The sequence below is a fragment of the Amphiura filiformis genome, unplaced genomic scaffold, assembly GCF_039555335.1.
Source record: "Amphiura filiformis unplaced genomic scaffold, Afil_fr2py scaffold_165, whole genome shotgun sequence".
NCBI lineage: Eukaryota > Metazoa > Echinodermata > Ophiuroidea > Amphilepidida > Amphiuridae > Amphiura > Amphiura filiformis.
The window spans coordinates 7,644-18,751 of record NW_027305629.1 but is presented as its reverse complement, the minus strand read 5'-3'; the positions used below and the strand labels follow the sequence as shown (position 1 = coordinate 18,751).

The window sequence follows — 11,108 nt, the reverse complement described above, 5'->3', positions numbered from 1 at the left end:
CACCTTCGGCCATTTATTTTACGTATAAATAAAAGATGGCGACTGAATACGGATACAAATTGGACCCATACCGACAACTTCGCAAAGCGCGAGGAGTTAAAGGTGATAGACGTAGCATTCGGAATACGCACGTTCCGAGTACCATCGACCAAACCGGAATTCTCACGGTGAGATTTCCTGGTCTTGGAAAAGATGACGTAATATACCCTGGAACGAGTCTTCTTTGGTTCAAGATTGCTCTAAATTCCGCCTCTGGTGGAAATCAAGATCTTAACAGGACTATCGTAAATAATCTCGGAAGAGCGATAGTGTCAAAAATTGAGGTTAAATTGGAAGGACAGAGCATCTTTACTCTGAACGATGCTGATATATTCCTATGCTACCAAGATCTCTGGAAGACGAGCGAGGAAAGAGAGAACGCCGCTGATCAGGGCATCCAGTCTGCGGCAGGTCGAAAAATAAGAATCGACGCTGGTGACAAAGGTACAGATGCCAAGGATGTCGCCGAAGGAAAGTCCTTCGGCGACAACATGTTTTGCATCCCTCTGGACTTTGAGATGCTGAATTCTCATAATCCATATTTCCAGTACGAGATGAAGGACAGGCTGAGTTACGAGCTGACGTTCAACAATTACGGAAAAGTCGTGGTGTCCACGGATACAGCAGCCAGCTATTCCATCTCAGATATTACCCTTGAGTTTGATGTAGTCAATGATCCTGAGCTAGCGATGGATATCAGGAACAAGGTGAATGGAAAAAGCGTCGTCATGTACGACAGAGTCATCAGACACAGCAAAGAGTCGCTGAACAAGTCAGACACCGTCTGGAATATCGCTCTAGCACCGCGAGCAAAGTCCATGAAAGGTATTCTGATTCTCTTCGTAGACCCAGCTGCGGATGGAGGAGGAGCCAATTACGCTCGAGATACCGAAAAGTTCTACAACCCAAAGATCAAGAAAGTTTCAACAACGCTCGACGGTGTTCCAAATCAGCTGTACTCCTCTGGGATGCTGTCTCACCATCACTTCAAAGAAATTCAAAAGCACTTCGCGGATGGAAAATTCAGAACCGTTCCACACGTAATCAAGGAAGCGGGATTGGCTGATGTGAGGAGGCGAGATTATCTCACGACCAAGTATGGTCTCTGGTTGGACATGAGAACCACGGATGATGGCACGTTGCATGGATCTGGTAGGAAAATTGAAGGAGCTAGTCAGAGTATTCAGATCGAGATCGAAAAAGAAGCCGAGACGGCAGGAGCGTTGAACGCTTACGTGTACTACATACAGGATGCACGGGTGAATATCGAAGCCGGAAAATTGCAGAGCGTGAACTACTAGAATAAAAGATGTTTCCAAAACACGCGCACTCGGCTATAATCTGCGGAGCCACCGGCTGTGGCAAGACTGAATTTGTTTTGGATTTACTCGAGAGGGAATACAAGAATTTCTTTGAATACATCATAATCGTTTGCCCTACCTGGACGCGCAACAAAGCGTACTTAAACAGATCCTGGTCTTTTAAGGACGTTGATGTCATTCCAATGGATCCTAACTGGTGTCCAAAGTCCGACGATTGGCTGAACGATTGTTTGAAATTTGGCTACAAAACTTATGGAATACAAGACGGACACACACTTTTCATTATCGACGACTGCAGCTCTGACAGATCATTAACCAAAAAGAAACAGATGCTTTCTCAGCTAGCATTCTCAGGAAGACACGATAATTGCTCCGTTTGGGTGCTTACACAAAATATAACTCCATCGTTACCGATCTCAGAGAGCAGACAAAATGGACAGCCCTGTTTTACACAAAAGATCAAGATAGTTTCGACGAGACTCTAAGGGAGAACGATATAATCCCAACTCTAGAAGAGAAGAAAGAGATAAAAAAAAAGCTAGCTAAACAAAAACATTCCAAACTAATTCTAATTACCGAGCAACCGACTGAGTACTGGTGGCAAAAATAATCTTAAGATAAAAAAGCAAGATGACTGAAATTGAAGATATAGTTAACGAGGCGATGACCGTGGACGTTCTGCCCACCATAGGCGGAATGTCTACCTTAGACGGTACGGCTACACGGGAGGAACCTGTCAACACGGACTCTGCTAAAACGGAACAGCTGCGGGAACGGTTGATAGGCGTAGCAGAGTCAGGAAAAAGCAAAGAGTATTTGGGAAAGACCATAACCTCCGCTGAGATCGATAGGCTTGATCAAAAGAGTCTGATGAGACTCTACGCCAGATACGAGGCTCACATGGGTGGGATAGTGACCAGGTCAATGAAAAAGCACTTCGTTACCGCTTACGTAAATTTGGTCGGACTCTTCCTTCCAAAAAATTTGGCGATTACCGATCGCGATGCTCTGGAAGAGTCTCTGAACGAAGGGCCCTTTATTGATTTAGCTTTAAACAAATGGACCTGTGGGCTGTATCATAGTTTTGGACGTATGCTAGCTCCGTTGGAGGCTATTCTGTTAACTAGCAACGGTGTTAAAAAGTTGACTTTCCACCAGAAGCGAAGTGCACAGTAGACGACTCCCCAAGTATTGATGTGATTGATTAACCTTTGAATACTAACGGCGACTCAAAGGGTTAAAAAAATGCTCAAGAGGTACGATTCCTCTCGAGCATTTTTTTGGTTTGACTAAACTTTAAAAAAAAAAAATATTACAAAAGTTTCAAAACTAAAAAAATGTTCGAGAAAAATATCCTCGAACATTTTTTTCGACGACTTCTTTATAATTTACCGTGTACAAATTTACACCTTTTATTTTTTAAAAATTTGCAACTCTTTCCAAATCTACACTCTTGTTCAAAATCTCTGGGAGAGTGAGCGTCTTTGCATTCTTTGATGTTGGGGCACGGCTTATTTTGCTGGTAAAACTTGCACAGTCGGATTATCACCCTGGGGCGCGTCGTTTTCGCGCTCGAGCCTTTCGAGACGTTGCCGTTCTAACCTCTTTGCGCTCTCCTCCCTCCTTCTATCTTCCTCCGCGATGGTGGCTTCGGTCTTGAAGAGGTTGCTCCACGTCTTTGGGTTGCTTTTTTGGTTCACGATCGCCGGCTCGGGTTTTGGAACAACGTGCGATTTTTTCTGCAGATCCGGTCTCTTGCAGTCGCACTGTCTTTCCCAGGTTATCTCTTTTTCGTAGACCGAGTTCTTGCAACCGAACGAGAGGAAGTGAACCAGCGTCACCGGGGGTTCGTCCTCTTTGTAGGGCATTTTTTTTCTGGGAAATTTGCCCTGAGCGATCTCTTCCACCAGAAGTCGCGTCTTTAGGAGCTCGACCTCTCTTTTCTCGGCGATCCTCTCTCTGCTTCTTTTCACCCTCTGCGATATGGTGAGATGCTCCCCCCTTGGATCGCAGTACAGCGGATCGAACGCGTCGCACTCGTCGCTGAAATCTGATTCTTCGGAGAACGAATCCGTCATCTTACTGAGTTTCCGTGTCCGCTATTAAAACACCAATCTCGGTTCCGATGATCAATGCCTGATTTTTGTTTATAATTATTTATCAAAACTTTAAAATGAAGTTTCAAAGAAAATTTCAGCTTTCACTCAGGTGTTACTCAGGTACTTGAGTAATGTTACTCAGGTGTTACTCAGGTACTTGAGTAATGTTACTTAGGTGTTACTCAGGTACTTGAGTAATGTTACTCAGGTGTTACTCAGGTACTTGAGTAATGTTACTCAGGTGTTACTCAGGTACTTGAGTAATGTTACTCAGGTGTTACTCAGGTACTTGAGTAATTTGCTCAGTTTTTTCTAATAATAAAAGATGAGTGATCAAGAAACCAAATCAGTAGACATTCCGCCTAAGGTAGACGGCCACCCAAAGGTGGTCGTTCCAGCAGCGGACACGACGCCTTCGACAAAGGTGACGGCAGGAGTGAATCAAGCAAAAGTCAAAAACCCGAACCGGGTTGCCGCTGGAAAAGCATTAGCCTCAAGAAACAAAGAAAGGGTAGCAAAAATGAAAGCCTCTGAAAAAATGCAAGCAACACCATCCAAAGATACACCTGAGACCATGCCTTCAGACGTGTCAAACTGGTTGTCAGGTCCAGTTCTTGTTGGAGGAGCGGTCGTCGTCGTTGGAGGGATAGTGGCATATGGGTATTCTACCTTAAACGGTACGACTAAAAGCCCACCCACCGTGACCACAGCGGTCGATCATCAACCAAAAGTCGAACCTCTCGGCGATTATTAGTTACAATAAAGAAGATGGCAGAAACCAATCCAAACGTAAAATGATCGTAAACGGCGCGTATCACGCAACAACGATAAGCCTCGGTATATGGGCTAACTCGTTCGTTATGCAAAAGTTCCTAAAAATGAAGCCGGCTAATCTCTCGCAGCTTGATGTGGAGGATATCGTAAAGTTGACTTTGAGCGTCTATTCGGCTACGATGCTCAGAGATTGGCTCGTGAATCAAGGAATTCTTCCGGATCAAATTATGGCTTAGTCCAAGGAAACATTCTGTCAAGGTAGAGTATATTAAAAACCCTCTTAGCACTATCTGTGCTAAGAGGGTTTTTTAAATTAATAATAAAAGCATGGCACTTTTGAAAATTGAAGATCTAGAGTTGAACAAAGATTACAAAGTTACCAAGATCGATGTTGAAACCGGAATTCACTTCCTCGCCAATGGTGACCGATTAAAGGTAGATCCTCTTATTTGGGCCGATATTCCTGATGTAGAGGATGAAATTTGTTGTTATAATTGGTTGGCTCTATACATCGTAGCCGTACCGTCAGAAGTAAAAGAAGAGCCCGCTGTTTTATTTTTTCATAAGGGAAAAGGACAATTCTATGAAAAATATGAAACCGAACACTGTATGAATTGGTACGACTATTATATGGCTAATTAGTGATTTTTCAACCACTTCCTGAAATTATAACCGCGACTGCAAAACATTCATTTTTTAATTTTAAAATAAAGAGAAAATGGCGTCGATCGCATTCATGGTTGGTGGAGCCATGGTTAACGCTTTGGCATTTTCAGGGAGCAATTATCTGTTCAACTCTCTCAGTAGTTCGGAAGAACGCAAAAGACACGATCTCGCTCTCGAAAAACTTCAGCACGACCGAGATTCTTGGAATCTAGCGCGTCTTTCAAGAATAGATTACATCAACGATCAATTAAAAAAACAGGGTCACGCGGAAAGAACCTTTTCGGACGTCGATGACGCGATGAGACAGTATTATAATTTAACGGGAATTTTGATGGATTCTTTTCCACCCGAACCACAACTTTATGATGGAGAGTATCTCGACGAAGATCAAACAAAATCGATTCAGAACGGGGAATTAGCTTTGCTCGGACTGGGATTGCTCGGAACCGGTGTGGTCGCTATCAAATACTTTGGATAAAAGTATTTGGGTGGGAGCTGAGCCTCTAATCTCTGGAAAATCATCGAGAGTTACGGGATAATTTCTTCGTTTGAGTAGGTAAAAAAGAGTGTAGTGGATGTTAAAATTATTTCTCTTGGGTTTATTTTGTAAATAAATTTTCAGTATATTATCAAGATCGCATAACAAATTAATGCGATCGTGACAAAAATCAACGGGAAAATTACCCGTAATTTCGTAGTAAATCTTGTGAATGGCTTTTGGGTCTAATCTCAAGACTTTTAACAAGTCTTTTTTTACTCAGGGACTCGAACAAATTTTTTTTATTTTTTTAATTTTTTAACAAATTCGCCGATCAAAATCTCAGAAGTACTCGTAACATTTCCACTGTATTTTGAGTTACAATTTGGTATGCTTTGCACTCGCGTGGGTTCTTTAAACAACTGATTAAATTCAGTACCGTATAGACAAATCGGTTTTTTGTTCTGTTTTCGGAGGCAAGTTTTCTTTTTACACAATTTGCAAAAACAGCGCTTATATTTACTCGTACACTTCATTTTTGTAACAAACTCGTCGATCAAAATCTCAGAAGTACTCGTAACATTTCCTCGATAGATTTCGATGTATTCTTCAAACTGGTAGGTCTTGGTTTCGCAGTACTTTTTGATTGTCGAATTTGGTCGATGTTAACTCGGGGTGAGTTCTCGTTAAGAGACGCGTCATTTTCTAAACCACAATCATAACACACATCGTCTACTATGTATTCTGAGTTGCAATTTTTACATTTTGGTATGCTTTGCACTCGCGCGGGTTCTTTAAACAACTGATTAAATTCAGTACCGTATAGACAAATCGGTTTTTTGTTCTGTTTTCGAAGGCGAGTTTTCTTTTTACACAATTTGCAAAAACAACGCTTGTATTTACTCGTACACTTCATTTTTGTATCAATAAAAATCCCTTTAGACTGAATGTCTAAAGGGATTTTTTTGTTGGTATATGGTAGACTGTACGTCTAGTCTGAGTCTTCATCATATTCCAACTCTTTTACTACAAGGTCAAAACTGTGGTACATGTTCCCGGTTGTTTTGCTTTCTTTTTTGCCCGTGGGTTTAACAAAAGCTATTGATTTACCGAAGTCCAAGTCCAAGTTCTCTAGCCTTTTTGTTAAGGTAGAACAACTCCAAACTCGAGTGTTATCACTGAGAGTGATAACTCCGGATTTTCCAACCCTGGTTTCCATGATCTCAAAATTGGTAATTTTGTAAATTCCACCTTCTTCTAGTTCAACCCATTTCAAAATTGAGGATTCTTTTTGCTCTTCTAACAAGTGCTCAAATTCCACCTTCAGTATGCTTGATTGTTTTGCCATTTTGTTTGTAGCCGGGATTTTCTTAAACTGGTTTTTTTTTATTAGCCGGGATTTTCTTAAACTGTTTTTATTTTTAAATCGAGGCTAAAAATAAAAGATGGCTGAAACTAAAATATCTAAGGTTTACTACAGTCCGAGAGGGTATTGGAAGGGTGTTTCTGCGATAGACAAGCTGGCGAAAGAGGTTGGAGTGACGAAAGAAAAAGCTAGAAATTTTTTGAAAAAGCAGACTCAGTGGCAAATTTACCTACCACCTCCGAAGTACATTCCCAGAGCAAAATTTAACGTAAGTGTACCTAATGAAGTTCATCAAGCCGATTTGTTGTTTCTCCCTCACGACAGACCGAGTAAAGGAAAAAAGCTTTACAAGTACGCGTTGACTGTGGTGGATGTCGCGAGCAGATACAAGGAAGCTGAGCCTCTGAGCTCGAAGGAATCTGGAGAGGTGGCTAAGGCATTTGAAAAAATTTACTCTCGAGTTTTAAAGTGGCCGAAGCTTCTGCAGGTCGATCCTGGAAGAGAATTCATGGGCAAAGTGAACGAAGTGATGAAAAAGCACAAGGTCGATATCAGAAGAGGGTTGCCTGGTCAACATAGAGCTCAGGCAATTGTTGAAAGATTCAACAGAACTTTGGCTGAAAGACTGTTTGGGCATCAGTACTCGCAGGAAATACTGATGGAGGCTCGTGGTCAGAAAAATGTGAGGTCTACCGAGTGGGTGGGTAGGCTTCCGGATGTGATCAGAGCTTTGAACAACGAAGAGACTCGGCTGATAGGAATGAAACCGGTTGATGCTATCAAGAAGAAAAAGATTGAAACGTTGCCTTCAGCTCCACAAAAGTTGAAAAATGAGATTGAAATTCCAGGTAACGTGAGATTGAGATATCTTTACACTCCCGGAGAGTTGGAGGGAGGTGAGAGAAGACGCGCAACCGACCCCATTTGGTCTCTGGAAACTTACACGGTTAATAGTATCGTGAGAACACCGGGTGATCCAATTTTGTACTATTTGAGTGAAGGTGCACCAAAGAGAGCGTTTGTTAGACAGGAGCTTATGATAGTACCCGAGGGTACACAGTTGCCACCCGACAGAGTTTTGAAGTAAAATTTCTTATTCAAGTTTTACGGCGTAGTGTCCAATCGCGTACGTGTGTATTCCGTCTTCGAGTATAACTCTTTTGTCATCGTTAACATCTAAAGCGACTTTGTTAACGGTTTCTGTGTAGATATCGTGATTGTAACTCCTGATCACATTCATCTCTCTCGTCTGAGGTTTTTGTCAGTAAGGCATTGCTTGTAGTCGTCAAAGGTAATCCTTCTTTCGACGACCGCTTTCTTGATGCCTTTGCACCTCTTTTCATCGTTTCCCTCATACATTCTGAAAGAGTACAACTTTGGTCTCAGTCCAACAAATTCCGCTATCTGCTTTCCTCCGGCTTCGTCCTTGAACTTGCCGGGAACTTTTTTGTTCTTTCCGGTCGGAATTCCCGATGGATGATCAGCCGGGTAGTTGGAAGTGTCAAAGTAGCGGTCCACGTCTGGTGCGATGTCCTCGTAGAAATCTTCGGTCTCGATTTCATAAAGTAGCGAGTCTGTGTCCGTCATACAGAGCTTCGCTTTGTCTCCGTACTTTTTCTTGATGTAATTGTAGTGAAAGTCGTACATCATCGTCTTTGCGATATCCAGGATGCTCGCTCCGAGATATATCGGTTTGTTGAAGTACAGCGAGGTTTTCTTCATGTGAACGGCTACGAGGTTTTCGTCAAAGATGGTGAATCGGTCGTAGGTAGGTTTGGCGGTTAACTCGCGCGCTTCATCTCGGGTGGTCACGAGATGAATGACCACTCTGTTTCTGATGTTTTCTATCGTTTTTCCAAAGACGCTGTTGTTCATCAACTTGAAGAAATCCTTCTCAAACTCCGATTCAGCTTTTGTTCGAAGACTGGTATTCTTGTCGATGTACGATTTCATGAAGGCTTCCTCTCGGTATTTTATCCCTCGGTGAACCTTGGTCAGTTTGAGTCCAAGCTCCAAGCACTGCTTCAGAGCCACGTGGTGGATAACGTACTTTTCCTTGTCGTTCAGATTCGGAATTAGTTTTTCCACTTTGTTCACGATCAGTCTTTCTGGAGCTAGGGGAAAGTCGTTGTGAAGGTCGTGCAGCTCTTTGGGATATTCCAGATTCACTTCAAGGGTGCACGGGATTTTGCGCCAATTGTCTAGCTCTTTCGACGTCATCCACTCAAAGCCACCGACCGGAAGCTTTTGACTCATGGCCCATCCGTAAAGGTTGTTGTTGTCAACGTACTCGATGTACTTGGAGGGCTTGCTCGGATCGTAATCGTCGCCCATGTACTTGTTGTCGGCTTTGGCGTATCTGGTAGGTATCAAGCAAACCCCTCCCTTTTTGTTCTTTTCAAAGAACAGAATCATGTCGTAATCAGTGAGAAGTTCCAGACGTACGCCCGTCGTTTTCAGCATGGCGTCGTAAGAAAGTCCGGGAGCCGTATAGTACCAACAAGGATCCAGTTCGTAGTTTTCCAGACTAGTTTTTCTGAAATTTTCGAACACGTCGGCTAGAAGGAGAACGTCCGTCTTGAGATACAGATCGTGGTACTCCCTCATGCTTTTCATTCCGAAGGTATCCCAAACATTCCGCGCGTGCTGGTAATCTTCGTCGGAGAGTTCCACATCGTTGAGCTTGGAGTAAAACGCTTCTTTGGGAGGAAGACGGGTCTCTCGAAGTTTCTCTAGAGAGTTGACGTAATCGTAAGGGTACACTCCTTTTCTCAGAAGAAGTTGCAATTTTTCATTGTCTTTGAAAAATTTTGTGATTTCGGGAAAATCCGAAAGATTCTTCACGAGCGTATCCAAGCCGGCGGACAGAAACTTAAAGCTATCGAGAAACCTGATCTCGTATTTGACATCGACTGGTTTGATGCACTTTTGGTGAGCCGGTCCTAAAGATTCTTTCTTTGGATACGACACATCGGCTACGGTTGATTCTTCTTGTCTTTCGGTTTTAGAGGACCTTCGCAAATATGACAGACTTCGTTCGGTCGCGCGTTGATTCGATCCCTATAAGGAACGAAGGAATCTACCACCATTTTTTTGCTGAAGGAGATGAACTTTTCCTCGTTGTTCGGAATACAGTCAATTTTTCCCTTGGTCTTACCGAGATTTTTGATGAAGAGGTGAGAGTCGTATCCCGCGAGATTGTGAAAGAATACCGGAATAAAACTCGGCATTCTGTAAGAAAGATTGCACTGATTGTGAGCGGCTCCTCTGAATTTTCCAGTAAAGTGGCAGTGATCTCTAACGGTTCTGTTGTTCTTGTTTTTCGGGGTTAGAAGTTTCTTACAAATGTGACATCGCGTAGACTTCTTGTACAGCTTTCGCTCTTCGGGACTGATGATCATATTTTCCGCGAGTATGTAAGGATTGTTTTCCCGTTTCCAAAACCTGTCGTGGATCTTTCTAACATCCTCCTCGAGCTTTTTCACAAAAACTTGCGATACGTCCTCGGTTTCACTTTGCTTGGTGTACACTACAGGCTCTTGAGAGTACACGGAATCATCAAAACACTTGATGTAGTAGCTAAAGCCCGAAGGTTCGTGCTTTTGGTATTTCGTCGTCTTCTGAGAAACTTCAGGTTGACAGGTTTGTATCGGACTTGTAAAGGATTCAAAGTCAGCGTAGACGACAAATGGAACTTTCTGCGACTTGAAAAAGTGCTTAAAGAACTGAGTTGGAGGATCGCCGTCTTTCGTTGCTTTTGGCATCACAATACTCGAGGGCTCATTAAGATGGCATAGATCTTCATGCACCCTTAGTCGTTCTATGGAAGTATAACCTTTGTAGCAGTTTCTGCAGTGATCGTAATGTACTTTCTTCTTAGTTTTTATCCCCTCAAAAGTCCTCCCATGTTCTTAACCAGGGTATAGTGACTGGTTTTTTCACCTTTTGAGTTTTTTCCATTAATCAAAAGCAGATCAACTTTTTGCGGTCGATCGAGGTTCTTACTAATTAATAAGGGAACAATGGCGGGATTGTACTTCGTGTCTTTGTCCGTACCCTTTGGTTTGTACAATGCTACATTTATGGAGAATGAAGGATTGTTCTTTTCAAACTTGGGAAAATCCGAAATGGGAGTAGGAAAGGAGATACCATCCAAGTTGAGCTCTTTGTATTGTATCCTAAGGTCTCCGGTTATTCTTTCAGGATGAATATCAGTTAGATTGACACCTCGAAGGGTGCTCCACACGGCGCATCGATTGTCTTTATTTTGCATATTGATGATCGCTTTCTTGTTGGCTAGAAATTTTGGAAGCGGAAAGTACGTACCTCCATGCATCGGTTGGTAATGACCCATGTAAATTTCG

The 11,108-nt window shown here is 42.6% G+C and overlaps 1 protein-coding gene across 1 annotated transcript; it reads right to left on the bottom strand.

The window, feature by feature from the left end:
• Window positions 1–7,980: 7,980 nt before the first annotated feature.
• On the bottom strand, window positions 7,981–10,508 carry LOC140145184 (uncharacterized). The gene is made up of 2 exons (XM_072166958.1): window positions 10,209–10,508; window positions 7,981–9,804 (listed from the first exon to the last, which is right to left on the bottom strand). Exons 1-2 carry the CDS (start codon window positions 10,506–10,508, stop codon window positions 7,981–7,983), a joined length of 2,124 nt encoding a protein of 707 aa, XP_072023059.1.
• Between the last annotated feature and the right edge of the window lie 600 nt (window positions 10,509–11,108).

Bases quoted from the DNA above. Each gene is read 5' to 3' on its own strand.
- LOC140145184 (XM_072166958.1), bottom strand. From the start codon at position 10,508: ATGCCAAAAGCAACGAAAGACGGCGATCCTCCAACTCAGTTCTTTAAG. The intron at 9,805-10,208 runs GTTAGAAAGATC...CGTTCCTTATAG, and splicing joins TGAAAAAGCTCGAGGAGGAT to GGATCGAATCAACGCGCGAC.